General features: G+C 44.6%; 2 protein-coding genes across 2 annotated transcripts; one reads left to right on the forward strand and one right to left on the reverse strand.

Moving 5' to 3' along the window:
* Window positions 1-43: 43 nt before the first annotated feature.
* Window positions 44-6,041, reverse strand: LOC9643403 (probable phosphoribosylformylglycinamidine synthase, chloroplastic/mitochondrial). Its single transcript, XM_024668254.1, has 32 exons — window positions 5,971-6,041; window positions 5,861-5,913; window positions 5,703-5,797; window positions 5,539-5,634; window positions 5,433-5,480; window positions 5,249-5,375; window positions 5,004-5,194; window positions 4,858-4,956; window positions 4,732-4,800; window positions 4,576-4,683; window positions 4,411-4,523; window positions 4,236-4,362; window positions 4,067-4,186; window positions 3,939-4,010; window positions 3,821-3,886; window positions 3,681-3,770; window positions 3,574-3,630; window positions 3,473-3,526; window positions 3,236-3,424; window positions 3,097-3,183; window positions 2,947-3,038; window positions 2,787-2,889; window positions 2,579-2,734; window positions 2,435-2,524; window positions 2,335-2,388; window positions 2,220-2,291; window positions 1,906-2,169; window positions 1,764-1,853; window positions 1,654-1,716; window positions 1,413-1,595; window positions 814-1,365; window positions 44-759 (listed from the first exon to the last, which is right to left on the reverse strand). Exons 1-32 carry the CDS (start codon window positions 6,021-6,023, stop codon window positions 199-201), a joined length of 4,194 nt encoding a protein of 1,397 aa, XP_024524022.1. The 5' UTR covers window positions 6,024-6,041; the 3' UTR covers window positions 44-198.
* A 24-nt stretch (window positions 6,042-6,065) lies between these two features.
* Window positions 6,066-7,227, forward strand: LOC9643785 (ribosomal L1 domain-containing protein 1). The gene has a single exon (XM_002963147.2). It carries the CDS (start codon window positions 6,096-6,098, stop codon window positions 7,047-7,049), a length of 954 nt encoding a protein of 317 aa, XP_002963193.2. The 5' UTR covers window positions 6,066-6,095; the 3' UTR covers window positions 7,050-7,227.
* Window positions 7,228-26,998: the final 19,771 nt, after the last annotated feature.

Below are 26,998 nucleotides of genomic sequence, written 5' to 3' on the forward strand. Positions count from 1 at the left end.
AAGAAAAGCACCCAAAAGAAGAAGTGAGAAAGAAGCGCCAGACTTGGGATGAATGTTTCTTCTAACACTCTATCAAAACCATTTTTTTTAATCAACATTGCCACAAGCTGGTCGATCCAATCCTAGTGAAGATTTGATGTTGTCCAGGGACTGCTTTATCTCTGGAGATTCAGCTCCAAATTTTTCTCCCCATATTTTTTAGCTCTGGCACCAGTTGTGAGCGTTTTCGAAGAGCTTGAGCCAGGGACTCGGCCCCGCCGGATCGATCTGCCACTCCCTCGGGTACCACGGGAACTGCCACATCATGAAGCACCTCTCCGGGTGAGGCATCATCGCCAAGTGCCTCCCGTCCGGCGAGCACAGGGCCGCCACACCTCTCGGAGATCCATTCGGGTTGAAAGGATACTGCTCGGTCACCTCTCCGGCGTCGTCGCAGTAGCGCAGCGGGGCCAGGTTGGAGTCGAGAACTTCCGTCAATATCTCGGGCTGAGGGAAGAATGCGCGGCCTTCGCCGTTGGCCACCCAGATTCCCACCGTCGTGCCTTCCATGCCTTTGAGCATGATGGACGGGGACTGCTCGATGGTAACCGACGCAAACCGGCACTCGAAGCGTCCTGACTCGTTGTGGACAAACCGGGGCTGTGACTTGTCGCCGCCGACGTCTTTCACTCCGGGAACCCAGCCCAGGAGAGCCATAAGTTGGCAGCCGTTGCAAACTCCAAGGCTGAAGGTGTCAGGACGATCATAAAACTTTTGGAACTGCAAGACAAGACCACTTTGCTAGACCTCCCGAAAGAGAAGAAAACGTTTTACCTCGTCAAGAAGAGACTTGTTGAATCGTATAGTTCCGGCCCAGCCTTTGGCGGAGTCGAGGACGTCTCCATAGCTGAAACCGCCGACGAAGACCAGCCCTCTAAAGTCGCTTAGAGAAACCTTCCCGTCCCGTAAGTCGGACATGGAAACGTCCCAGGGATCAAATCCCGCACAGTAAACCATAGCTGCCATTTCCCGGTCACCGTTGCTACCTTCTTCGCGGATAACAGCGACCTTGTGCTTTTTCGTCGACATCAGAGCTTGCTTGTTGATCTTTGTGGGCAGTGAAGGAAGATTCCAGAGTGGAGTGGTCCTCGAACTCAGCCCTTCTTGCTCAGCTTTCACGCAGGACTCGAGGCATTGCTGCTTTTCCAAAGCAAAACTGGTCTCCTCCCAGGTGTCCCGCAGAGACGCTGTCGGCTCGTCAAGGTATAGTTTACCATTGACGGAGAGTTTTACTGTCGGCTCTGATCTCACACGTCCCAATACTTCACAGACTACTCCGTGACTATGAAGAACTTCAATCACTTTGCCCAAGTTGCCGCGATGAATCTGCACAGGAGGAAGTGAGTTAATAAAACGTGAATACTTTGGGCAACCTCATAAATAAGTCCAAGTTCCTCCGAAAAGAGCGCGCTGAAAGCCGCTGTGTCTGGTTCTGAAGCGGGAATGTCTACTTCAATGCCACAATTGCCCGCAAAAGACATTTCTAGCAATGAAACTATAACTCCACCATCGCTGATATCATGTCCCGCAGAAATAAGTTTCTTGCCAATAAGGTCCTGTCCGCAGTAAAATCCACATGGTTTCAAAAAGAAAAGCGATGAATGAAAAGATCACCTGCGTCGCATTGAAGGCACGTTTTAAATATTGGACATTAACGTCCGGGCAAGTATCACCAATCTGCAGTGGAAGTTAGCAAGGAAAGAAAAACACAGTTTGTCTCAGACCTGATCAAAAGCTTGGGCCAGTGCAGAACCTCCTAGACGACCTTTGCCACTCCCAACATTAATGTGCAAAAGAACACCTTCATCTCCCAACTGGAAGAAGCAAGTAATCGGATTTAAATGAAAGGGATCTGAATTTCAGTACCTTCAAATCAGGGGTGACGGTGAGTGTAATGTCTGGACAAGTCACGTACGCACTAATGACGAGATTCCCGGGTGCCTTGACGGTTTCACCACCTGCTTGAGCAGCCATTGACAAGCTGTCCTTTCCACCGTCTATTGCGACCTCAAGCTCGATCATAGCGTCGCGAAGAGCAACGGCAGCATCGTACATATCTGCTCCTTCGGAATCAAGCTTTGCAGCGTACATCCAGTTCCCGCTTGCTTTGACATCCTTCAAAGCGGTAACCTGCAAAGTTAAACACATCATAAGGTGTGTAACAATCAAGATGAGAGTACCTTAGCCCAAACAAGATTCGTCAAAGCTTCTCCAAGCGCCACCCTAGCCATGGCTGCAGGATTCAGCAGTCCCTGCAAATTGTCTTCAGAAAAAAGTAAAGAATTTTCAATCTACCTTGATCGGTTGTTCACCAATAGCGCAAGCAGCACCGGTGAGACCAAGATGGCTCTGGAATAACAGAACGTGAGATGCCAACAAGATTATCACTAGACACCTGAGCAATGACTGCAACGTCCGCCAAAGGGAGCTGCAGGGGTCCAACAGTTTGCTGCTGAGCTACCAGTCCGGTGACACATCGATCAACCTGCACAAGGCAAATGTTTAGAAGACTACCAGCTGTTATCCAAAGTATTTAAACCTTTGTCGTTAGAAAACGCTTCGAGCACACTGATGGTAAACTGAGCACACGTCTCAAGGCATCCCTCACCGAGACTCCTGGCGTAATATCTAGAGGTTCACAAGTTACTGGTTTCCTATCAAAAGTAAATGTTTTGCGTGGCATGTCTCCGAGAACCTGAGACATGAATGCTAGCTGAACGACAAGAAGAAAAAATCGAACGTTCTACCTTCTCAAGGTCCAAATCAACCGCCGGCGGATGTGGGGAGACATTGTTGGCTTCAGCTAGTTTCTGGGCTGCGCTGTCTATAAGAACAATCTTTCCCTCGCCACTAAAACATATTTTGAAAACTATCAATACGAATGAGTGATAAAATGGAGAACGGTACCTGATTTTTCCTATCACAGCCATGGACACACGCTCCCTGTCGCAAATAGACTGCAGTAAAGCCTCACTTTCTGGTCTAATCAATAAAGCATCCTTCACACATGTAAACAACGTGAGTCGATCTGGAAAGGAAAACAAAAATGATATCTACCTGTTCTTGGTACTCGGCACCCCAGATTTCTAAAACTGACATTGTTTCGTCACCAACAACAATAGACCTTATGTCAATTGTTGCTCCCTAAGATTCACAGATAATCCAGTTACGCCTGGGAAGTAATGAGTGAGCTTACCTTGGGGTATATTATCTCTTTAACAACGTTACAGTTTCCTCCAGCGCCTTGATCGTGAATGCTAACGATCGGATTATCATCGCCCATTTCTACACAGGTGCGAATTACGCGGTAAAGTTTCTGTGCCATTTCCGCATCTCCTCGCTGGACTGCGTTGAAATCTAGCTCGGCATCATTTTGGCCACTAACCTGGAACACATAATAGTTTAAGGTAATGTGTGAGGCTGAGCTCCTTACCATGCTAGATGCAGCTCCCCCACCCATCCCGATTCGGTATGCTGGACCGCCAACCTACAAGTTACAGGTAGGAAAAGCAAAGAAAGACAAATAAAAGCTACCTTGACAACAAGCATGCCAAGATCTGGATCTTCTTTCTTCAAATGCTTTTCATCGATCTGAATCAACACATTTGGTTTATTTTTATTATGTATGGAGTCTTACCGACCTGACCAATTCCTCCACTGAACATTATCGGCTTGAGCCACTCCCTCCGTTCACCATTAGGCAGTCTCATGCCGAAAGTACGAGTGTATCCCTGAGCGAGTGGGAATCATTAAACCGCTAAAGGAAGGGTAGCATTGTTACCTGAATCAGAGGCTCCCCAAACTTGTTACCGTAATCAGAGGCTCCGTTACTCGCATCGATAAGAATCTAGAAGAAAAGGTGCACGTCATGTCAGCTCAAAGGCATTTGAAGGAAGTACCTGAAGAGGAGGAGCCAAGTTCGGAGGATAAGCAAATGAAGAATCTTCCCAGGGAGCAAACGTTCCTTCAAGCTAAAAACGTTTGCTGATGTTAAGTTTCCATGCTACAAACTCAAATTAATGCAAACCTGCAGATTTCCTACACAGTAACCTGCTGTCGAGGCAACAACAAGAGAACCTATGCCAGTTGCATGCGTATCGCGAATACGACCACCAGCACCAGTTTCGGCTCCCGGAAAAGGCGCAACCTGTTTGTAACATTAATCTCCATGAGCTGCACCAAGAACTGTACCTTACCGCGCAAGGGAAGTTGTGAGTTTCAGCAGTGAAAAGGATACATAAGTCCCTTGTGACAGGTACGATAACACATGGAATTCCAGGACGTGACGGAAGGAGCACTTCAGCACGAAATCCCCGAATGGCACTGTTTCAATTACAGCCAGGTTTTTGCAGGATAGAAACATCACCGTACCTCGAATTATCTTTGAACCCAATGACAGAGTTGTTCCGATTTGCTTTTAACGTATCGGCGACAAGTTCCATTAGAGACTTTGGCATGGCCCTTCCGTCAATGACCAGTTCGCCCTGTAGACATAATTGCAAGTTACAAGCCAGAGAAAACTCATGCTTTCCACACCTTGAAAAACCAGTGTCGGCTGTGTTCGCTGTTCGATTGGGCAATATCAAAGAGTTCCACATTGGTGGGATTCCGTTTGATATCCACTTGAAATAGATTTGTGTAATACTACAGCACAGTACTGTTCAGAACCTCTTTAGCATTTGCAGACACTACCTTAAGGTCATCTTCGTCAAACGCAAGACCCATCGATTTATTTATCTCCTCCAGAGCTAGCCTTCCTTTCTTAAAAGAAGAAGAAAGAACATATAAACAAGTGCAGTGGAAAGGAGAATAACGCACCTCCATGACCGGTATAAAATATATTGGTTCCGGAACCACATTTATTTTGAATGTGCTTAATGGTGTTGGATATACGGTTTCAGTCATCCTGTCGTGAACCTGAGTGAGAAAAGTTATTAAAAAGGAGAAAAACAAAGCAAGCTTACCATGGAACTGAACTTATTTATTTGTAGCTCATCTAGAGGAGAGGTGCCAGGACTCAGATTCAATAGATATCTGCGAGATCTCTCAATACGATCAATTTCCTGCAAATCGCAGGACTTGAAGATTGACAAGGCATTCGCGGACCAGGCCGTAGTAAATGAGAGTCGAGGTCCAAATTCAAGCAGTATAGCCCCTGTTGAACGTAAAGTTAGTTGCAAGGAAAGTACAATGTACGCTAATTACATACTGTCGGATTTCTCAGACAGAGAACTTGTCGAGAGAAGGTTCTCCGGTTCAAAAGTTTCTTGAAGAAGCCATTTCAGATGTTTAAGCTTGGCTTCTGATAGAGGCGCCTTCAGCGATATGTTATAACACTTTCAAGTAACACCATATTAGCCAGACACTGTAGTATATATATAAAAAAGAATAACCTGTTCCGTGTCAATGGATAGAACTTCCCCTGATACGTCAGATTGGACCTGTATGACGCTATCAAGATCATGCAACACAGATTCCCACTCGCAAAGAAATGTCCACCTTCCTGAGAAGTTGAGCGGTAGCATTTGATGAAAGGAACGGGCGTCGATAGTAATGAAGCATTTCGGGAAGAGCTTCATCGCTTCCCAGAACAATCTGTGAGGAAAAAAAAACGAAACCATCAGCCATAGACCAAACCAAAGATTTCATAGAAAAGTCCTTACTTGCTGCTGCTTGGAGGCTACACCACGAGGAAAAGCTCCAAAAATGCGAGAGCTTGCGGACGAGAATGCGCTCTTGCTTTGAGCTGCAAAACAAACTAGAAATTCTCACAAGAGGAAAGAAGGAACCTTTTCCAAACTCGATCGAGAGGAATCCATACCCGAGAAAGCGGCCGGACAAAAAGCTCTCCGCGTCTTCTGCCCCGGAAGGATGCTACAACACAAATTTCCCACGAGATTACGATCCGCGACGAGGAGATCGAGCGAATACCTCGGCTGGCGCTGGAAATGCGATTGGACGAGCTGCGCCTGGCCGCAAGACATCGCGCCCAAAGCTTAAACCCCCCGAAACCCTAATCCAAAGAGCGCATATTGCAAGGATATACTGTTCTTCCCATGGCGGATCGCGGCGGCGGCCCTAGCGGCGTGGAGGTGAGGGTGGACAGCGATCGAATCGGCAAGGCCGTGGACGCGCTGCTGCGATGGGTCGCGGGGGCCAAGGATCAGCAGCGCATTCGTCTCCTGGACGAGGATCAGCTCCTCTATCTGGTAATCTCTCTCCGGAAGATCCCCGAGAGCGCCCGGGTGCGCCCTCACAGGATTCCAATCCCACACCCGCTGATAGAGGCGGGCGGGAGCCAGGAGGTTTGCCTCATCGTCAACGACCTAAGCCGCGGGATGCCGCGCAAGGAGGCCAAGAGGAAGATCGCGGAGGAGGGTCTCAAGGTTTCCAAGGTGCTGGGCTTCTCCAAGATGAAGAAGGACTTCGCGAGCCACGAATCCAAGCGCAAGCTCTGTGGCTCGTATGATCTCTTCCTGGTGGACAGGAGGATCCAGCCCTTCCTCTCCAAGGCCCTCGGCAAGGCGTTCTACCAGAAGAAGAAGATCCCCATTCCAGTGGACCTCTCCAAGGGGCAGTGGAAGAGCCAGTTTGAGAGCGTTTGCAGCTCCACCTTCTTGTTCCTCTCGACTGGATCGTGCAGCGTTGTCAAGGTGGCCAGGATCTCACAGACGAGGGAGGAGATTGTGGAGAACTTGATGGCGGTGATCGACGGGGTGGCGGGGTTGATGCCCAAGAAATGGGACAGTATCATGGCGCTCCACTTGAAGACGATGGACTCGCTGGCCCTGCCAATTTATCAGTCCAAGCCGAGCTTCCCGCTCAAGATCGACGTGAATTTCGGGAAGAAGAAAAGACCATCGGGCGTTGGAAAGCTCGATCCTTTGGTGGTGAAGAAGAAGATTGAGAGTCCTCCGAGAACCTCTCCTCTGGTGGCGATGGAGAAGAAGACTGCGAGCTCTTGGAAAAGCTCGTCCAAGAAAAAGAAGAAGCTCAAGGAGCAAGTTTAAGAAGAAAGTCTTTCCTAAAAATCTCTGAGCGGGAAAGTTAGCAGCAGGAAATGTTTTGCAAGAACAACTGAGCTGCATGAACGCTTTAGCAATTTGAAAAGAAAGTGAGTTTCATTCCGTTAGCTAATTTGTTTCCTTTATTTTGGTTTTTTATTGGACTTTAAACATAGACCCAGTACCTTATTCAGTACTAGTTGGTAATTGGCGAGCAATGCTAGGCTGTTGGGAACACTTCCACCATCAGAAGAGCTAAGATCCCCACTAAGTAAAATATTTGGACTGTTATAATTTTGTCACACATCACACCCCACTATAGAAAAGGGAAAAAACATCATCGTTAGTTCCTGGACAAAAGTCCTTGAGCTCCAGAGAATAAGGCCATAGTGCTTGTTGATTCCAGAAGCAGAGGCATCAGGCAATTCAGCAGCCACAAACCTCACCTTGTCAAGTGCAAGATCCTGCTCTCTCATTGGCATGTTGGCATGGCCCTGCTCTCCCCACTTCTCTAGTGCAATTTGCCTTACATGCAGAAATCTGAAGTTTTTTCCAAGAAACCAAAATGTTAAATATACTTTTGCCTTTTTTGCCGGGGAAAGAAGAAATATGCCCCCCCCATTCAACAATCTAAAAAATTCTAATAAGCTCATCTCACTGTAGCTCCACCCTTCTATTAATAGACATTTGTTCAAAGCATTGATCGGATTGGTTTCCATGTTCCTACTCTCTCAACAGGAGCATCGATCGGCTGCTTTTCCAGTGCATCGCAGGCTCTCAATCTCAGCTACAATTACCTGATTGAGAAGCATTGGAAAGACGTGAGCAAAGCCCTCAGTCACGAAAAGAAACTGAGGACGAAAACATACTCTCTAGAATCCAATGCCAAAGAGTAAGGCTGCGGCTGTATGCCAAGAACGGGAACCTTGCCGAGGGGCGGAGATGTTCCAGAATATTCGCTACCCTCCTGAAAACTTATTTATGGGCATTTGGATCGTGTTTGGTTCGATGCCCCAGCGCACAGTTGTCGGCTTGCGCTGGAAGCCTCAAAGATGGCAAGATATTCTTCGATGGAATGCCCGACAAGAATCTCATCATCCATCTGGGCTGTGCCTTGGTTTTCCAGGGAGGAGATTGTAGCCGCTATGGGGTGGAATGACGCTCGCCGCGATCGCAAGCCTGCTTCTACTTCAGGCGCGTCCGCGAGACTCAGCCGATCTCTGGAAATCGCTACTCGGTCACTGGTCTCGTTTTGATGCGGATGAGCTACATTTTCATAGATCTTCAGTGGAGCATGGCTCAAGAAGCTGAAATCACCGGTTTTCTCTAGCTTGTTCTTTAAGAACAATTTGCTACTTTTATCTAGGGCCTGTTTACCATGGATCTCCATTACTGCTGGAAATCATCGGCCCACTTGGTGCAAATAGGTGAGAGGAAGTGGTCAAGGTTTTTCTCAAGCAAAAGCCAACGTTGTCTGTCTCAGCCCCATTGTTTTTCTTCTTTCGGATTTTGCTACAGCGCTGTTGATAATTTTCATTAGAAAACGTCTCTCTGCTGTTCACAATCACTACACTCGTCTTCTGGAGCTGCAAATACCTTCCAAAGGCAGGAGAAAAGTAAGATTGGAACTTTAGAATTACTTACTCCATGCTTTTTCTTACAGGTGAAACTCTTGACACTGAAGAGGTCTTTTGAATCCCTTCACAGTTTTTGTCTATGTTGGAGGATCGACATCGTCTTTATTGTATGCTTGGCTCCCTATGCTTCATTGCGGCATATCACACTTTGGAATTAATTTTCACCATAGTTTTTCTATGCAGGAAATGCTCTGCTTGCTGCTTTTGCATGGGTCATGGCTTCACACTTCGCAATGTATCCTGTTGTCCTGTTGATTCCAGTATGTTAACGCACTTCTGATCTTGCAAGTCTAATTCCTTGCGTCTATTTTTAAGATTGCTCCACCCCAATACTGGACCAATATAACACCTCGTATGAAAAGGATTGAGGAAGTTGTAGTAAGAAAACAATAGGACTACATACCATCGTGACAAAGAATCAGGTTACACAATCCTAGTATGCAAGATTGTGTAACTTGAGTCTTCGGGGCATACTCCTGAACTTATTGCTCCGGTCCCGATAGATATCTCTGGTATTTCCCGACTCATAAAAAGGAAGTTAAATCCAATGTCGAGTATTTCATAATCTTTGCCTCTACTGTGCTAATCCTAATCATAAAGTAGTTGTGTGTCCCAAGAAGCCTCCCCGACTACTCGAGTTCACTCTGCCTCAAGGTCCACCTTTGTTGCAAATAGAGTAGGAGCTATTTGTTTGGACTCCCCGAATAAAAATCACTTTTCTTCTTTATCAAGCTCCTCACCACCTTTCATCAAAGCCACCATCAATTCCCGCAACTTCTTCATCCCATGTCTCCTTTCTTTCACCGGACAATCAGGATTCAAGGCTCTAGCGCTACTGGACTTGGGTGCAACTTCCTGCTTCATAAACACGGACTTTGCTGCTTAACATCACGTTCCTCTTTCTCTTACCATATAGGATTTGAGGGTTGAAGGCATCGGTGGGCATTTTGTGTCTCCATCTTTTGGACTTAGAGAAATGTTGCCTGTTCGAGTACACATTAGGTCCACCTTCATTAATATTGCCTTTAACATCATCAACAACAAGTCCTCCTCTGTGGTGCTCAGCTTTCCTTGGTTCCAACTACACCAGCCTCAAATCTGTTGGAAGGAATTACAGCTTGTCTCTCCCACGTCTTCATCGAGTTTGAATCAGGAAAAGTTCCCTAAACTCAAATCAGGGTTCTGTTCCTAACTCTACAAAGTTTTCACCCTCTTCTTTCCCCTCTCTTCCATCTTACATTGGACAGTATCTTCATCTCATCATTCCATTCAATTGTACGCCTCCTTCTCCACAATCACTATGAAAGAACTCCTTCACGAAGAACCTATTTTCATTTTTGCTTTGCATGTTTCTCCTGTCAATTTTCCTGAGAAGTATCATGATTTTGGGGATGTGTTTGACAAGAAAAAAGCTAGTGTACTACCTATTCATCGGCCTTACGACTGTCCCATTGATTTACAGGAAGGAGCATCACTTCCATGGGGGCTTATCTACGGGTTATCCCTGTCCAAGCTTAAGGCCCTCAAAGAGTACGTGGACAAGAACCTTGCCTCAGGGTACATTCAGCATTTGCAATCCCCAGCTGGAGCACCTGTCTTCTTTGTCAAAAAGAAGGATGGGAGTTTGTGGCTAGTCATCAACTACTGAGGTTTGAACAAGGTGACTGTTCGGAACCGTTATCCACTACCCCTAATCTCGGACCTATTGGAATGCCTTGGCGGTGCCCGCTTCTTCACCAAGATTGACCTCTGTGGAGCATATAACTTGATCCGGATCCAGCTTGATGATGAATGGAAGATTATGTTCCAAACCCCCTATGGCCACTTCGAGTACACTGTCATGCTGTTTGGCTTGACAAATGCTCTAGCAGTTTTCCAACATATGGTGAATGACGTCTTTCGGGAGTTTCTTGATCAGATGGTGATCATCTACCTCGACGACATCCTCATTTACTAAAAAACTCAGGAGGAGCACGACGAGCATGTGCGCAAGGTGTTGGTGAAGCTGCGGGAACACGGCCTATACGAGAAGCTTGAGAAATGTTCCTTTGATTAAGAGTCTATGGAGTTCCTTGAGTATATTGTCACTCCTGAAGGTATCACGATGGATCCTACCAAAGTCAAGACTATTCTCGAATGGGAGCCTCCACAATCAATGTCAGACGTTCAAGTTTTCCTTGGCTTTGCCAACTTTTACCGTAAATTCATTGCTCACTACTCCGACATTGTCCTTCCTCTCATGCATCTCATTCGCAAGGATATTCCCTTCTCTTGGTTTGCTATTGCCCAGCAGGCCTTTGACACACTCAAGGTGGCCTTCAGTTCTGCTTCCGTCTTGATCCATGCTGATCCCTCACAACCTTTCTTCATTGAGGCGGACGCCTCCAACTTTGCCATTGGTGCTGTGTTGTCTTAACTCGGAGCGGATCAGGAATTTCATCCAATTGCTTTCCATTCTCGGAAATTCTAGCCTGTGGAGATTAATTACGAAATCCATGACAAGGAGCTCCTTGCCATCATGGATTCCTTTGGAGAGTGGCGTTGTTTCTTGGAGGGGCCAATCCATCAAACAATGGTCTGGACGGATCACAAAAATCTCGAGTACTTTGCCACTTCCCAAGTTTTGAGCCATTGTCAAGTAAGGTGGGCACAATTCTTGACTCGATTTGACTTTGTTATCAAGTACAGACCTGGAAAGCTTCAGGGCCTTCCTGATGCTCTTTCAAGGCACTCCTATCTTAGTCTCAAGCCTGGTAATCCTGCCTTTGATCAACAGGATCAGGTTATCCTCAGTCCTAATGAACTTCACGTTATGACAATTTCCCTGGCCCCTTAGGACTCCTCCTTGATGGATGCGATCAGAAACAATCTTCAATCCAATGACCTCGCTAGCGACATTTTCCCCCATCTTCCTAGTGGAATGTTCCTAGATTGCAAATTTGGACACGGGATGAACACCATTGTGTTCAAAACAATCTCTACATTCTATAGATATGCCAAATGAGCAAATTTGGACACTTTCCATAAATAGCATTTGGGACCGAAATGAGACTAACACAAAGGGTATGATAGCGAGGGTGTTTGGCAGACACGGTAAGCTATCATTTAGCGATGTTGAGGGACTAATCTCAATATCGCGGGGGTTCTTGATACTAGCAAGTGCAAGCCAATGACAAGAGTTTCTCAAACCAGGCCAAAGTATGCTCAACAAGAAACACATAGTGTTCCTACCTTATGTTTATCTGATCTAAGTACACGGTCATTGACTAGTTTCTCAACTAGCTCAAATGGGAAACTGATAATGGGTCCAGCAATACCGACCTCCTGCCATCGTGGCAGTAAAGAAAGAATATCCAAAAGGACTAGCCGACATGTAATTTTCGATACCCAAAGTCACATTTGCGACACTCTCCCCCCTTTAGGGAAGATCGACGTCGTCGTCGATGGATACTCCAGTCTAGAATACTGCCAAGGAAACAACCCTAGAAAAAGTTCACGGTATTCACACTATGTGAGAAATGCACCAACTTAAATGAGTTAAGGGTAACCTCTTTGTTTAACGCGGATGCGCTACCAACTCAGACACCTTCCGGCCATCGTCGATAAGGAAATGACCAACAGAGTCAGCCACCCTTGTTGCCTTGGGAGTCACCCAACTTACAAAAGTATGATATGCCATTGCCCACAAGAACATAGAGAGAGAAGCCAGAGGCCCCAACCCTCATGAGCAAAGAAACCAAACCCGTTAGTAAGGTTTAGATAGATTACTGTAAACAGGCAGTTAGAGTTGTTTACACGGTCACACCCTTGTAATGGAATAAGGAACATCGACAAAGAGGCGGGTTATGTGACCAGTTGACAGTAGCTACCCCATGACTAAAGATTTCAACATGCACACGAAGTGCCAAAGACAGTCTGCCCATTACTAGCCCAAACTCAAAGATCAATAAATGGACAATATCAAAGTCATAAACAATGATATCTTAGAGATTTAATTATCAGTGAGTATATCTTAGATTAGAACACAAAAGTATTCCAAGTAAGTTATCATCCGATAAAGAACCACCAAAATCACTATAGTTAGTAAATATAGGATTCACCATTCTACAAAATTCAATAGCTAGTATATTATCAAGAAAACACAATGATAAAACTTAACTACTGAAGGTTGTAGACAGTATGTCAAACAACTTACCAAAGATATCTCAAAGAACACAAAGTATCATTGATTGACAAGCACAATGCTCGCAAATGTATCACTCAAAGGAAATAACATCCAAATCTATCAAAACTAACTCGAGCAACAATCAATAAAACATAATGAATGTGGTAAGACCAACAAACACTTAGTCATGCCAACCATTGCACTAACCAATCTGAATAGATCCCGATCAACAATACGAAGGAACTAGAGTTGCTTAAACAAGTGTCAGCAACGTCCTACTGATGTCTCAAACCCAAAAGACCAATCCAAAGCAAACCACAAAGAACATATGGTATTGCGAAAAAGCCATAAGCTATCAAAAAGATTAACTAACTATCATGAAAGATCATCAATCATCCTATCAATAAAGAGATGCAGAATCATTGGCTAAGAAGGAATCCACCATCCCGAAGAATAGGAAATCATTCTAAATCAACGATAATCAAGAAAAACCTTTAACAAGGACAATCAATTATCTTAGATGATAGTTAATCATCACCAATGATTGCTAGATGCAAATACTAACTTCAATATTGAAGCTAGGAGCCAAAATGCCTTCCCCAACAACTTCTAATAAATGGAGCAATGAGCACAAAACTCAAGGGACCAAAAGCTCGAAAAAACCTATAGGTAAGTTTTGCTTAACAATAATCACAACATCCATATAAACTAACTTCAATGCTAAAGAGAAATTATGGTACAACCCACAATATCCCCCTCAACACATCCATAAGCTAAACTTCATAATGTCAAAGCTAATGAAGAGTATGTCTGCATCAATCCAAAAGCTAAGTATAACGAAGCTATGCTCAACAAGTGATCATTAAACGATCCTCCATGAATCCATTTATAGAAAACGTAACTCACTTCATAACAAGCACAAGAAGAATCATCAATGATTAACATATTCCAATTCAAATCTAAGAAGGACTCAAATATTCTAATATCAATCACTAACTCTTCCTCTCGTAAAGTTAGTATAGTCCACGATTAAATCACTTTTCAAGGAAAAGCTAAAGCTCAACCTCAACTAAGAAATCTCATCGAGAACGCAACTAACTCAGCTTGCCACTTACTTCATTTGAACGTCAACATAGTTGCCAACTAGCAAATGCGCAAATGCTAATAACACAAAGCTATAGCCAAATCATCAACACTATCTTCATCAAGACTAATGAAACTCAATATCAATCCTTGGAAGGATATCTCATTTCATTCAGATCTCAATATCAACAATATCAATGACAAGGCATCACTTCAATGCCATTAACACCATAACAAAGCTAGAAGAAAGCAAGAGTGAATCACCATTCAAAGCTCTTTAGCAACCAAGCTAACTAAAGTCGAAAATGCTATATTTAGTATTCGAGACTAATCCTTCAACAATACTCAGCTACAGATAACACATCTTCAAGGAGTGAATCACCACGTCCAAGACTCAATGAAATCCAACATTATGGACTAAATGTAACCAAATGATATTGACAAAGGTAGAGTCGACATGTCAACATGAAAAATTCATGTAAGTCTAATGACACGATCCTCCACAACACCATCCGGTAAAGCAAGCCCATCACTGTTAAATCATCTTCAAATAAAGCAAGTGTCAACAGTCCTGAGCAAAGTCTATAAGTAATGACTAGTCGCTAAGCAACTAACAATCACCCTTCAACTTGCCTTCACAAGACCCAACACTAAACTTACGTCATCAAGTTATATACTTGTCCAACATAAACGTAATACCCCAGATTGAGATAAAAGTTCATAGACAAGCACAAACTAAATGACTGTTGCGAATGTGACTTCAGGTATCGAAAGTTACCTGTCGGCCAGTCCTTACGGACACTCTTACCTTACTGCCACGATGGCAGGAGGTCGGTATTGCTGGACCCTTTATTAGTCCCTCTTGTTCAAGTGTTAGTAAACTGGACTTTGCATCTGTACTTGGCCGGATGAGCATAAGGAAGGAATTCCTAAGTGTCTATTTAGCTTAGCATACTTGGCCCGGCTTTTTAGTTATCTTTTGCTCTGTCTTGCACTGGCTTGACAAGAACCCTCACGTATTGAGATTGGTCCCTCAATATCACTACATGATAGCTTACCGTGTCTGCCAAACACCCTCGCTATCATGCCCTCTGTGTTAGTCTCATTTCGGTCCCAAATGCTATTTATAAAAAGTGTCTAGATTCGCTCATTTGGCATATCTATGGAATGTAGAGGTCGGCCTGAACACAATGGTGTTCGTCCCGTGTCCAAATTCGCAATCTAAGGACATTCCATATTTAGTAAGTTTCAAGCTTGTCCCAGAGACTAACTCCTGATATTAAGGGAGGCTTAGGGTGAAAGCCCAAAGCGTGTGTTCCTCAAGGGGGGGGGGGGGGCGCTATGGGGGGTTCCAAATGTATAGTAGGGATAGTGGGTAGGTCGGGCATGGCCGACCAACCTGAGGCATAGTCTAGCTCCCGCTTGCGTGCATGTCCTTGTTCTGCGTCTGGCTTGGGTCTAAGCCCAAGTTCCATTCCATGCTAGCTGGTGGAGTACCCATACTCTCACGTTAGGCCACCGGTATGCCGAAATAGCGCCAGACTCTGTTTGGCTCTGTTTTGCGTGCTGGTCCTGGCATTGGGATGTTGGTTGCTCCAGGACTGTTCCAAGTCGCTCCGGACCCCTGTCCCTTCGCTCCTTGGGCTGTATGCTCGGGAGTTGCTCTGTGGTCTGGTTCCATCACTCCTTGGCTCCACGCTTGGGAGTTTGGCACCATTCTTTCGTTCAGCGGCCCAAGGCCCTGAACCTCGGGTTCCTATGGACACGTGGCATGGACACGTGGCATGTAACACGTGACATGGACAAGTGGCACAAAGAGGGTTTAGGTTCCGTTTCGTGGTGTTATCCTATGGTAAATCACCATAGGATAAAGGGTCAAAACCACGTGCGCTACATTTGGTATCAGAGAATGAGTCTCAGCAAGTACTATTCAATGAGATTGGGCAACTAGTCTCGTTGCATACGTAGAGATGAAAACGATGATCCGAGTGGGTACATGTTTGGGTGCAAAGGCTTCGCAATTGTTCCTTGAGTATGGATTTGGTTACCGTTTTGTACCGTATTATATGAGCTTGCTCTTGGGCTCATAAGAAGGATTGAGTTGTTCCAGTAGCACAAGTTTGCGCTTGGGCTCGTGAGTGAGGCACATTAGCAACTCAAGGTTACACTTAGAGTTGGCAGGATTAATGTTAGCCTATCAGTGGTTCCATGAGTTGTTCCATGTACCATGGGTGAAAGTAAACTTTCCTTGGGTTTGCTATGAGTAACAAATAGGCTGGTCCATAGCTGTTTAGCATGGCACTAGTGGATCCTTCTTATGCATGATTACAAGTGAGTCAATCAAGACTAGAGATTAGTCTATTAGTTCAAGTAGTCATTGCTGTGCTCTCTCATAAGTTTTTCTTGGACTGGACTAAAGGCAGTGCGAAAGCAAGCTTGAGGTTTAGTCAAAGATGAGACCGAAAAGAGAGTCATCGGGGACGGAGGATCAAATACGTAAATCATTTTCTCTTTTTGGAGAGATGATCTGCAACGAGGTGTTAACTTATTGCATGTGTTCACATCATGCAATCAAGAGTCCTTATCTTGATGCATGTTGGAGATGGTGGTCTTACAATGGTGAGTTGTGGGATGGATAGCGGTGAAGTGCTATACCATTTTGTCTAAGTTTGCTATTGAAAGACTTAGGTTGCAATGCTCAATTCTTTTCCGGGGACCCTTGTTATTGCTCCTTGTGTAGCTTGGTGTTAGATTAGTTTTGAGATTGGTCAAAAAGAGAGTGGCATGAGCTTGTCTGTGTTGTGAACAAAAGTTAGTGATGTCGGGTGTTGTAAATCTCTATCGGTGGGGTGTGGCATTTATGTTGCATTTTGTCGAATCGAGTTGGCACTTGATATTCACATAAACCTTTGCAGTAGTGACATGGGCATTGCTCATAGTGTTGCTTGATTGATGATCAAGTCATTGTGGTTTATATCATATCCATGTGATAATGAGCAATGTGTTTACGAAGTTGCTTGGATAAACGATGATCAACCCCCGAAGTGGTTGATAGTAAAGCTAGTCTACTTGCACGAAGTAGCATTATAGTAGCTTTGACTGGATTCTTAATGGTGGTCCATTATGCTAAGCTTATGTTGGTTGAGTTTGCCCATAAGGTGTTGGAAAGGGTTGTAGCATTCATTTGCTATAGCTCGTCAGTTGATCCGTTAGTACTTGGAGTAGATTGTTGGTAGGAGGAAGTTGGTTGAGTCTTGAAAGTTTGCAATCTTGGACTGAGAGTCATTCTTTCTCTAGGATGGAAATTTTCCACAAATTTTCTTAGACTTTTCCAATGGCTGATCTATTGATCACTTTGCTCGAAAACCATTCCGTTTTCGTAAGCTAGTACAAACTAGTGAAGGGGTTAGAGTTGACTTCGGTTACCTTAGACCTTGGTAGGTAGTTTGTATGATGCGACCCGAAAGGGATGCTGACTTTTGGGGCTAAGGCAATTGAGTTAGATAGAGTCTAGAGTTAATGTAGAAAAGTGGCCATTGCACTTTTCTCAGAAAGGTGACCCTTGTACCTTTCTTTTGTAGCGTTGTGCTTGGTGGCAGGTTGCACCTTGCATTATGTTAGACTCTATGAGAGTAGTGAGCTCTCACTGATCTTGACTTGGTTTTGGTAGCCCTGCGCCTTGGCTGAGGATGGTGATGTCCAACTTAGTTGTTCGAGTTGAGATGTTGGTACCCGTACTATAGCTTTGTCTATGAGGAGGTTGTGTACCAATATGAGTCCATCTTATGGTCTTCACTTTAGTTTCGACTAAGTGTTGATCATGCATAGCTAGCCTATTCAAGGCATGCTCAGAGCTAGTGGCCAAATGTTTTAGTGAGCTTATTGCGGTTGAGTTGGATTCGAGTGATCATTTAGTTTGTGCTTGTCTATGAACTTTTATCTCCTACCTGGGGTATTATGTTCATGTTGGACAAGTATATAACTTGATGACAAGAGTTGGTGTTTGGGTCTTATGAAGGCAAGTTGAGGAGTGATTGTTAGTTGCTTTGCGACTAGTGATTACTTGTAGACTTCATCAAGGACCGTTGACACTTGCTTTGCTCGATGACGATTTAGCAGTGATGGGCTTGCTTTACCAGATGGTGTTGCGGAGGATCGTGTCGTTAGACTTACATGAGTTTTTCATGTTGGCATATCGACTCTACCTCTGTTGATATCATTTGGTTACATTTAGTCCATAGTGTTAGATTTCATTGAGTCTTGGACGTGGTGAATCACTCCTTGATGATGTGTTGTCTGCAACTGAGTTTTGCTGAAGGATTGATCTCGGATACTAAATAAAGTATTTTCGACCTTGGTTAGCTTAGTTGCTGGAGAGTTTTGAGTGGTGATTCACTCTTACTTTCTGTTAGCTTGTTATAGTGTTGATAGCATTCAAGTGATGCCCTATCGTTGACATTGTTGGTATTGAGATTCAGATGAAATGAGATGTCTCTCTCTGTAGGGTTGATATTGAGTTTCATTAGTCTCGATGCAAATAGCGTTGATGATTTGGTTATAGCTTTATGTTATTGGCATTAGTGCATTTGCTAGTTAGCAACTATGTTGACGTTCAAATGAACTGAGTGGCAAGTTGAGTTAGTTGTGTTCTAGATGAGATTGCTTAGTTGAGGTTGAGCTTTAGCTTTTCTTTGAAAAGCGATTTAGTCGTGGACAATGCTACCTCTATGAGAGGAAGAGTTAGTGATTGGTATTAAAGTGATTAAATCCTTGTTGGATTTCAGTTGGGATATATCGATCATTGATGATTTTTCTTGTGCTTGTTATGAGGTGAATTACATCTTGCTGTAGATGGGTTCATGGAGGATCAGTTTGGTGATCACTTGTTGAGCATAGCTCCATTGTGCTTAGCTTTTGGATTGATGCAAAAATGCTCTTCATTAGCTTTGGCATTATGAAGTTTGGCTTATGAATGTGTTGAGGAAGATATTGTGGGTTACACCATGATTTCTTCTTTAGCATTGAAGTTAGCTTCTATGAGACTCGTGATCATTATTAGGCAAGACTTAATTATAGGCTTCTTCGAGCTTTTGGTTCATTGAGTTTTGTGCTCATTGTTCCATTTGTTAGAAGTTGTTGGGGAAGGCATTTTGGCTCCTAGCTTCAATGTTGAAGTTGGTTTTTGCATCTAGCAATCATTGATGATGATTGACTACCATCTAGGATAGTTGATCATCCTTGTCAAAAGTTTTGCTTGATTATCGTTGATCTAGAATGATTTGCTATTCTTCGGGATGGTGGATTCCTTCTTAGACGATGATTCTGCATATCTCTTTTTGATAGGATGATTGATGGTCTTTCCTGATAGTTAGTTGTTCTCTTTGTTGGTTTATGAATTTTTGCACTACCACATGTTCTTTGTGGTTTGCTTTGGATTGGTCTTTTGGGTTTGAGACATCAGTAGGATGTTGCTGACACTTGCTTAAGCAACTTGAGTTCCTTGGTGTTATTGGTTGGGATCTATCTGGATTGGCTAGTGCAATGGTTGATATGAACAAGCGTTTATTTCCTTTGCAACATTCATTTTGTTCTGTTGATTATTGCTCGAGTTAGCTCTCATAGATTAGGATGTTATTTCCTTCAGGTGATACATTTGCAAGCATTGTGCTTATTAGTCAATGATACTTTGTGTTCTTTGAGTTGTGTTCTGTGAGTTGTTTGGCATGCTATTTGCCATTTTCGGTAGTTAAGTTTTATCATTGAGTTTCCTTGATGATCTACTTGCTATTGAATTTTGTTGGATGGTGATTCCTATGTTTATCAATTATGATGATCTTGGTGGTTCCTATACTCAAATACTAGTTTATCGGATGATAACTTACTTGGAATACTTTTGTGTTATAATATAAGATTTATTCACTGATAGTTCCGACTCTAAGATATCATTGTCTATGACTTTGATATTGTCCATCTATTCATCTTTGAGTTTGGGCCTGTAATGGGCAGTCTGGCTTCGGCACTTCGTGTGCATGGTGAAATCTCTAGTCATGGGGTAGCTACTGTCGACTGGTCACATAACCCGCCTCTCTGTCGATGTTCCTTATTCCATTGAAAGGGCGTGACCGTGTAAACAACTCTAACTGCCTGTTTACAGTAGTCTATCTAAACCTTGCCGACGGGTTTGGTTTCTTTGCTCATGAGGGTTGGGGCCTCTGGCTTCTCTCTCTATGTTCCTGTAGGCAGGGGCATATCACACTTTTGTAAGCTAGGTGACTCCCAGAGTAGCAAGGGTGGCTGACTCCGTTGGTCATTTCCTTGTCGGCGACAGTCGGAAGGTGTCTGAGCTTGTAGCGCATCCACGTTAGACAAAGAGGTTGCCCCCTAACTCATTTAAGTTGGTGCATTTCTCACATAGTGTGAGTACCGTGAACTTTTTCAAGAGTTGTTTCCTTGGCGGTATTCTCGACTCGAGTATCCATCGACGAGGACATCGATCTTCCCTAGGGGGGGAGAGTGTCGCGAATATGACTTCAGGTATCGAAAGTTACCTGTCGGCCAGTCCTTACAGACACTCTTACCTTACTGCCACGATGGCAGGAGGTCGGTATTGCTGGACCCTTTATTAGTCCCTCTTGTTCAAGTGTTAGTAAACTGGACTTTGCATCTGTACTTGGCCGGATGAGCATAAGGAAGGAATTCCTAAGTGTCTATTTAGCTTAGCATACTTGGCCCGGCTTTTTAGTTCTCTTTTGCTCTGTCTTGCACTGGCTTGACAAGAACCCTTGCGTATTGAGATTGGTCCCTCAATATCGCTACATGATAGCTTACCGTGTCTGCCAAACACCCTCGCTATCATGCCCTTTGTGTTAGTCTCATTTCGGTCCCAAATGCTATTTATGGAAAGTGTCTAGATTCGCTCATTTGGCATAGGAACAACTTACAGAACCACTAGAACCATCGATAGGCTTACATTAATCCTGCCAACTCAAAGTATAACTTTGAGTTGCTAATGTGCCTCACTCATGAGCCCAAGCGAAAACTCGTGTAAACGGTACACCTCAAATCCATACCCAAGGAACAAATGCAAAGTCTTAGCACCCAAACGTGTACCCACTCGGATCATCGTTTTCATCTCTGCGTATGCAACGAGATTAGTTGCCTAATCTCATCAAATAGTACTTGCTGAGACTCTTCCTTTGATACCAAATGTAGCGCACATGGTTTTTACCCTTTATCCTATGGTGATTTACCATAGGATAACACCATGAAGCGGAACCTAAACCCTCTTTGTGCCACATGACAAATGCCACGTGTCACATGCCATGTGTCCAAAGGATAGTGGTGTGGAACCCGAGGTTCAGGGCCTTGGGCCACTGAACGAAGGAATGGTGCCAAACTCCCAAGCATGGAGCCAAGGAGTGATAGAACCGAACCACAGAGCAACTCCCGAGCATATAGCCCAAGGAGCGAAGGGACAGGAGCCCGAAGTGACTTGGAACAGTCCTGGACCAACCAACATCCTAATGCCAGGACCAGCACGCAAAACGGAGCCAAATAGAGTCTGGTGCTATTTCGGCATACCGGTGGCTTAACGTGAGGACATGGGTACTCCACCAGCTAGCATGGAATGGAACTTGGGCTTAGACCCAGGCCGGATGCAAAACAAGAACAGGCACACAAGCGGGAGCTAGACTATGCCTCAGGTTGGTCAGCCATGCCCGACCTACCCACTATCCCTACTATACATTTGGAATCCCCCACAGCCCCCCCTTTGAGGAACACACGCTTTGGGCTTTCACCCCAAGCCTCCCTTAGTATTAGGAGTTAGTCTCTGGGACAAGCTCGAAACTTACTAAATATGGAATGTTCCTAGATTGCAAATTTGGACACGGGACGAACACCATTATGTTCAGAACAATCTCTACATTCTGTAGATATGCCAAATGAGCAAATTTGGACACTTTCCATAAATAGCATTTGGGACTGAAATGAGACTAACACAAAGGGCATGATAGCGAGGGTGTTTGGCAGACACGGTAAGCTATCATTTAGCAATGTTGAGGGACCAATCTCAATATCATGGGGGTTCTTGATACTAGCAAGTGCAAGCCAATGACAAAAGTTTCTCAAACCAAGCCGAGTATGCTATCGTGGCAGTAAGGAAAGAATATCCGAAAGGACTAACCGATAAGTAACTTTCGATACCTGAAGTCACATTCGCGACAGCCAATGTCCATAATTAGGATTGTCCCCCTTACAATATCGGGGATAAATTCTGGCTCCTTAGGCGAAATATTTCCACCACTAGGCCATGTCCCAAACTCGATTTCAAACGCTTTGGTACTTTTCCTATCACTGCCATCATTAATCCTGTCACTTATTGCCTTGCACTTCCCTCATATCAAATTCACCATGTTTTTCACTCCTAGACTTATATTCCCAGTCCTATTCCAAATCGGGTCATTCCTTTGCCTCCACTAGTGCAGCTTGAGGATGGGTCTGAGTATGAGGTTCAAGACATCCTTGATTCCCAGATCTCACAGTCTAAACTCTACTATCTGGTAGACTGGAAGGGTTACGTATTTGAGGAACGCACTTGGGAACCTGCGGATAACCTGATTCATTCTCTTGACTTTATTCAGGACTTCCACCACCGCTATCCTTCTCGTCCCAGTCCTCATTCTTTTCATTCTCCCTCTCCCGTCCCTTGCCACCCATCTCATCCTCCTCTTCGTTCTCATTCACGTCCTTGTTCCACTCGTTCTTGAGGAGGGTGTGTTGTCAGGAATCCCCCAATTCTTGCCACATTCCTGACTTTCGCCAAATTCCTAACCTGCAAACCATATTGCTGACTCTCGAGACACTTCTCTATTCTTGACTCTGATTTCCCATATGATTCTTGAGTCTCGAACCACATTCTTGATGATGACGTGGTGCCTCTTCGACCTCAGCTATATTTAGGCCGTCCTCGATCCAAGAGTGGTGGAGCTTCATCAACTTATAGTATATATAGGTTAGCTTTGTTCCATTTCTCCACAATCTGAATAAATGCTAGTTGAAGGCCTTTTTTTCGTTTCCACTAGCTTTTCTCTTTGTCTTCTGCATTTTCCAATCTTGATTTTGTTGAGGGTCTTGACACTAGTGATATTCTAGCGGATGATGGATGAGATTCTTTGCAATATGTTAGAGGTGACTATTGACTTTATTGATGATGTCTTGATCCATTTAAAGGGGACGAAGGAGGAATATATTAGTGATATTTGTAAAGTGTTGGATTGGCTATAGGATATTAATTTTAAGTTGAAGTGGTCAAAGTGTGTGTTTAAGTTCCCTACTCTAAAGTGTGTGAATGATATGTAACATTTATTGGGCAAAGTGCAATATCTCAGTCATTTTATGGATTATCTTTTTAATTGCACTACACTGTTGCGAGTGTTGCTAAAGTCATCAACGTCATCTTTCATCTAGTCTCTGGATTTTGAGTGGGCGTTTACAGATCTCAAAAAGCTATTGACGACTCCTCCAGTTTTGGCATATCTTGACTACACTTGACTTTTTATTTTGCGCGTGAATGCTTCTGATATTAGTGTTGGAGGTGTGTTGATGCAAGAGAGCACGAGTGTGCCTGGTCAGTGCCATCCCATTGCATATATAAGCCATATATTACAACCATTGGAGGTGAACTACTCCACGATAGAGAAAAAGTGTTTAACAACAGTCAGGGGTTTCAAGAAACTTCATGCATATCTACATAGTTCTTGGACGTTACTAAAAAGTAATCATATTATTGTTACTTCATTATTGAAGTGGAAGAACTTGATTAATCATACTATTCAGTAATCTATGAAGCTTTAAATATATGATTTTGATATTGTTCATTGCCCAGTGAGTTCTATAGTTGATGCTGATGCCCATTCTCGAGCTCTTCTTTATTTTTGACGAGTCTATTGTTCTAGTATCTAGGAATTTTCTAGACAAGGATTTTGTGCCATCATAAAAAAACCTTATTCATCATTTGTTAGAAAATTCTCAGAATATTGTTCAAATTGAATGGCATCGCTAAGAGCTTGTATAAACCAAATAATATATAAAAAATAGTTTTTTTAACCTCTTCCTTGACCATTGGCATTTGCCAATATTCATAAGTAAGATCTAATTTAATGAACTAATAACTTTTCCTTAGACAATCCAAAAAATCAGTAGTGTGAGGAAGAAGGTACATATTTGGGATAGTTATTATGTTTAATGAATAATATTCAATGCAAAATTGAATACTCCATTAAGTTTTGTCACAAGATGAGGTTTACATTCCCAAGGACTTTGAGATTTTTGGATAACACCCTTCTCTAACATCTCCTTCACATTCATGCATAAAATTTTGATCTCCTTTGATAACCAATATTGAATAAAAATCTTGATTGGACGAGTATCCTTAGTTGGAATAGAATAACGTATTGCAATCTTGCTCTCAAACGATAGGTCAAAATCAAAGAGATTAACATATTCCTTTGTATATGTGAGACACAAATCCTTAAGCCCCAAAGCGGAGCCGAAAGGGTGTCATTGTAAGGAGCCAACTCGCCGAGGTATCGTAGGCTAAAGGAACCCCAAAAGCATGACCAAAATGACAAAGAGTTCATCGGATGGGACCAAGTTGAAGATCGAGTCCAAGACCGACTCTAGGACCGAGTTCGAGATAGAGTCTGGAATCGAGTCTGAGACCGACTCGGGGACCAAGTTCGAGTCCGAGTTTGAGACCGAGTTCGAGACGGAGTCCGAGATCCGAAATTGGGTCCGAGACCGAGTCCGAGGTCGAGTCCGAGGTCGGGTCTGAGATCGGGTCCGAGATCGAGTCTAAGATCGAGACCGAGACCGAATCCGAAGTCGGATCCGAAATCGGGTCCGAGATCGAGCCAGAGACTAAGTCCAAATACTAATACGGATCAAGGGGTGAAAGCCCAAAGCGTGTGTCTCCCAGGGGCGATCGTTTGGGGGGGGGGGGGGGGGCTGCAGGGGGTTCCAAAAGTATAGTAGGGATAGTGAGGTCCAGGAACCAGTCTTGAAGGAACTCTCCAGTGGTGCTTCCAAACTGACTTGAGGTTGAGACTGGGGCCGAGGGGCCTTGGGTGGGAGTGAGCATGGGCTTGAGTGGTGCCGGAGGGGCCACCCAGGGAAGTGCTCAAGAGCAGCTCCCACTCCCGAAAGGGAAACCGACTGCGGTGCTCCCGGCTCATGTGGAGTGGTGCCCCACTTGAGTACCTTGTGGCTCATTCGTCCTTGCCCTTCCTAGGGGCTTGGGCCTTCCCTTCGGGATGGAAGTGGGGGGGTAGAGGTACCCATACCGGGCCGTTAGGCCACGGTGTTTCGCCCCGACGTCCCGAAGCAAATGCTGCACCCAAGGCTTGGGATTTAGAGGGTCCCATGATCAAGTCTTGTGGTACTAAGGGGTGTTAGGAACCTGGAGGCTTGGTGTGCTTGGCTGCTTGTGCCTGCGGGGAGTGTAGCCGAACCTTAAGTCCAGTCTAACCCGGGGAGGGGGATTGGGAGAGATTTGGGAATTCGTAGATGGATGGCTAACACCCCGTTGCTCGTGCAGTGAGTAGTTGAAACCAAGTAGGACCAAGTAGGAGCTGGTACCATAGGCGGGAACCTTGGCGAGGGAACTTAGCACAAGCCAAGGCAAAGTTGGTTGGATAGACGAGGTAAGCTGGCAAATTGGAAAGGAAAAATTTGTGGCTTACAATTTGGTATCGGAGCCTCTTCCTCAGTTCTAGCGAAGGATAGAGGCGGATTGCTAGGAGATGGCAAGGGCAGGATGTAAGCGAACCCAGGCGGAGACGGAACCTCCTCTAGAGCTGGAGCCTCCGGTCGAACAGGAGGCTATGGATGAGGAATCCTTGCATGAGGAGGACTCCAGTGAGGCAACTTCCAAACAAGAGTCGGGTGGTGAGGTTCGGTTGTCCAAGGCTCGATTGGACGTTCTAGAAGGACAATTGGCGCAAACCAATGCCCTGCTGGAGGCTCTCGTACGCAAGCTAAAGCGTGATAAGAAGCGGAAGAAAAAGTGAAAGATTGCGGATGTTGGCAGCGCAGAAGGTGCGGACCCTTCGGTAGGGACTAAGGCAGAACCAAACGAGGTCGAACAGACCGAAGTGGAATCAGTCCCTCAGGTAGTTCCCAAGTACAAACCAAAGCCCCCACCGGTCTTCAAGGGAGTGAACGACTATAAGGTGGTGGAGGATTGGTTTTATGATATGGAGGACTACTTCCGAGTGTTGCGATTACCGAGCTTGGAGAAGGTCCCATGTGCAAAACCATACTTGGCAGATAATGCCAAGTCTTGGTGGAGAACGACAGAGGCCAACGAAGGACCGGTGGCCACTTGGGAAATGATGAAGGCGAGGATCCGTGCAACTTACGTTCCTCCGAATGCTACTCTGCATCTAAGGGACGAGTTGAGTAGGCTGAAGCAGATCGGAACCATTCAGGAGTATGTGAATGGGTTTATGGCAAAGAGGATACTTGTCACGGACATGGGGGATATAGATACGTTCCATGCCTTCATATCAGGTTTGCAAACCTGGGCTCGCAGTGAAGTGATGCGGTGGAACCCGACTGTAAGCAACTAAAGGGAACGACTCGAGAGATGATCCATAGGGGTTCAAATATAGAGGGAAAGGGCCCATGAATAAGAGTGCACCCCCTTTTCCAATCGGTTAAGGGTCTTGGGATAGTTGGAGTTAAGCGTCCTTGGGTTTGAATAGTACTGGGCTGGGTGACCTCCCGGGAAGTCCAAACTCAGGGCTTACTCAGGAAGTGTTGGATGTGGCCATCAAGGTGCATTTCAATGATAACCTGCGAAAGGGGAACACGACGGGGTCGGGATCCGCATTTAGCAAAGGGGCCAAACCAAGGGGAACGTTTAGCAGAGGGAAATTCAAGAAGAGTTTCTCTAAGAATGAGTCCTCGGGGTTCCGGAAAGGCAAATCCGGTGGCCAACGAGCGAGTACGTGGGGGAGTCAAGCGAAAAGAGACAAACCCACAGATAAGAAGGTCAAGTCGTATAGCAG

The sequence above is a fragment of the Selaginella moellendorffii genome, unplaced genomic scaffold (genome assembly GCF_000143415.4).
Source record: "Selaginella moellendorffii unplaced genomic scaffold, v1.0 SELMOscaffold_3, whole genome shotgun sequence".
NCBI classification, from domain to species: domain Eukaryota; kingdom Viridiplantae; phylum Streptophyta; class Lycopodiopsida; order Selaginellales; family Selaginellaceae; genus Selaginella; species Selaginella moellendorffii.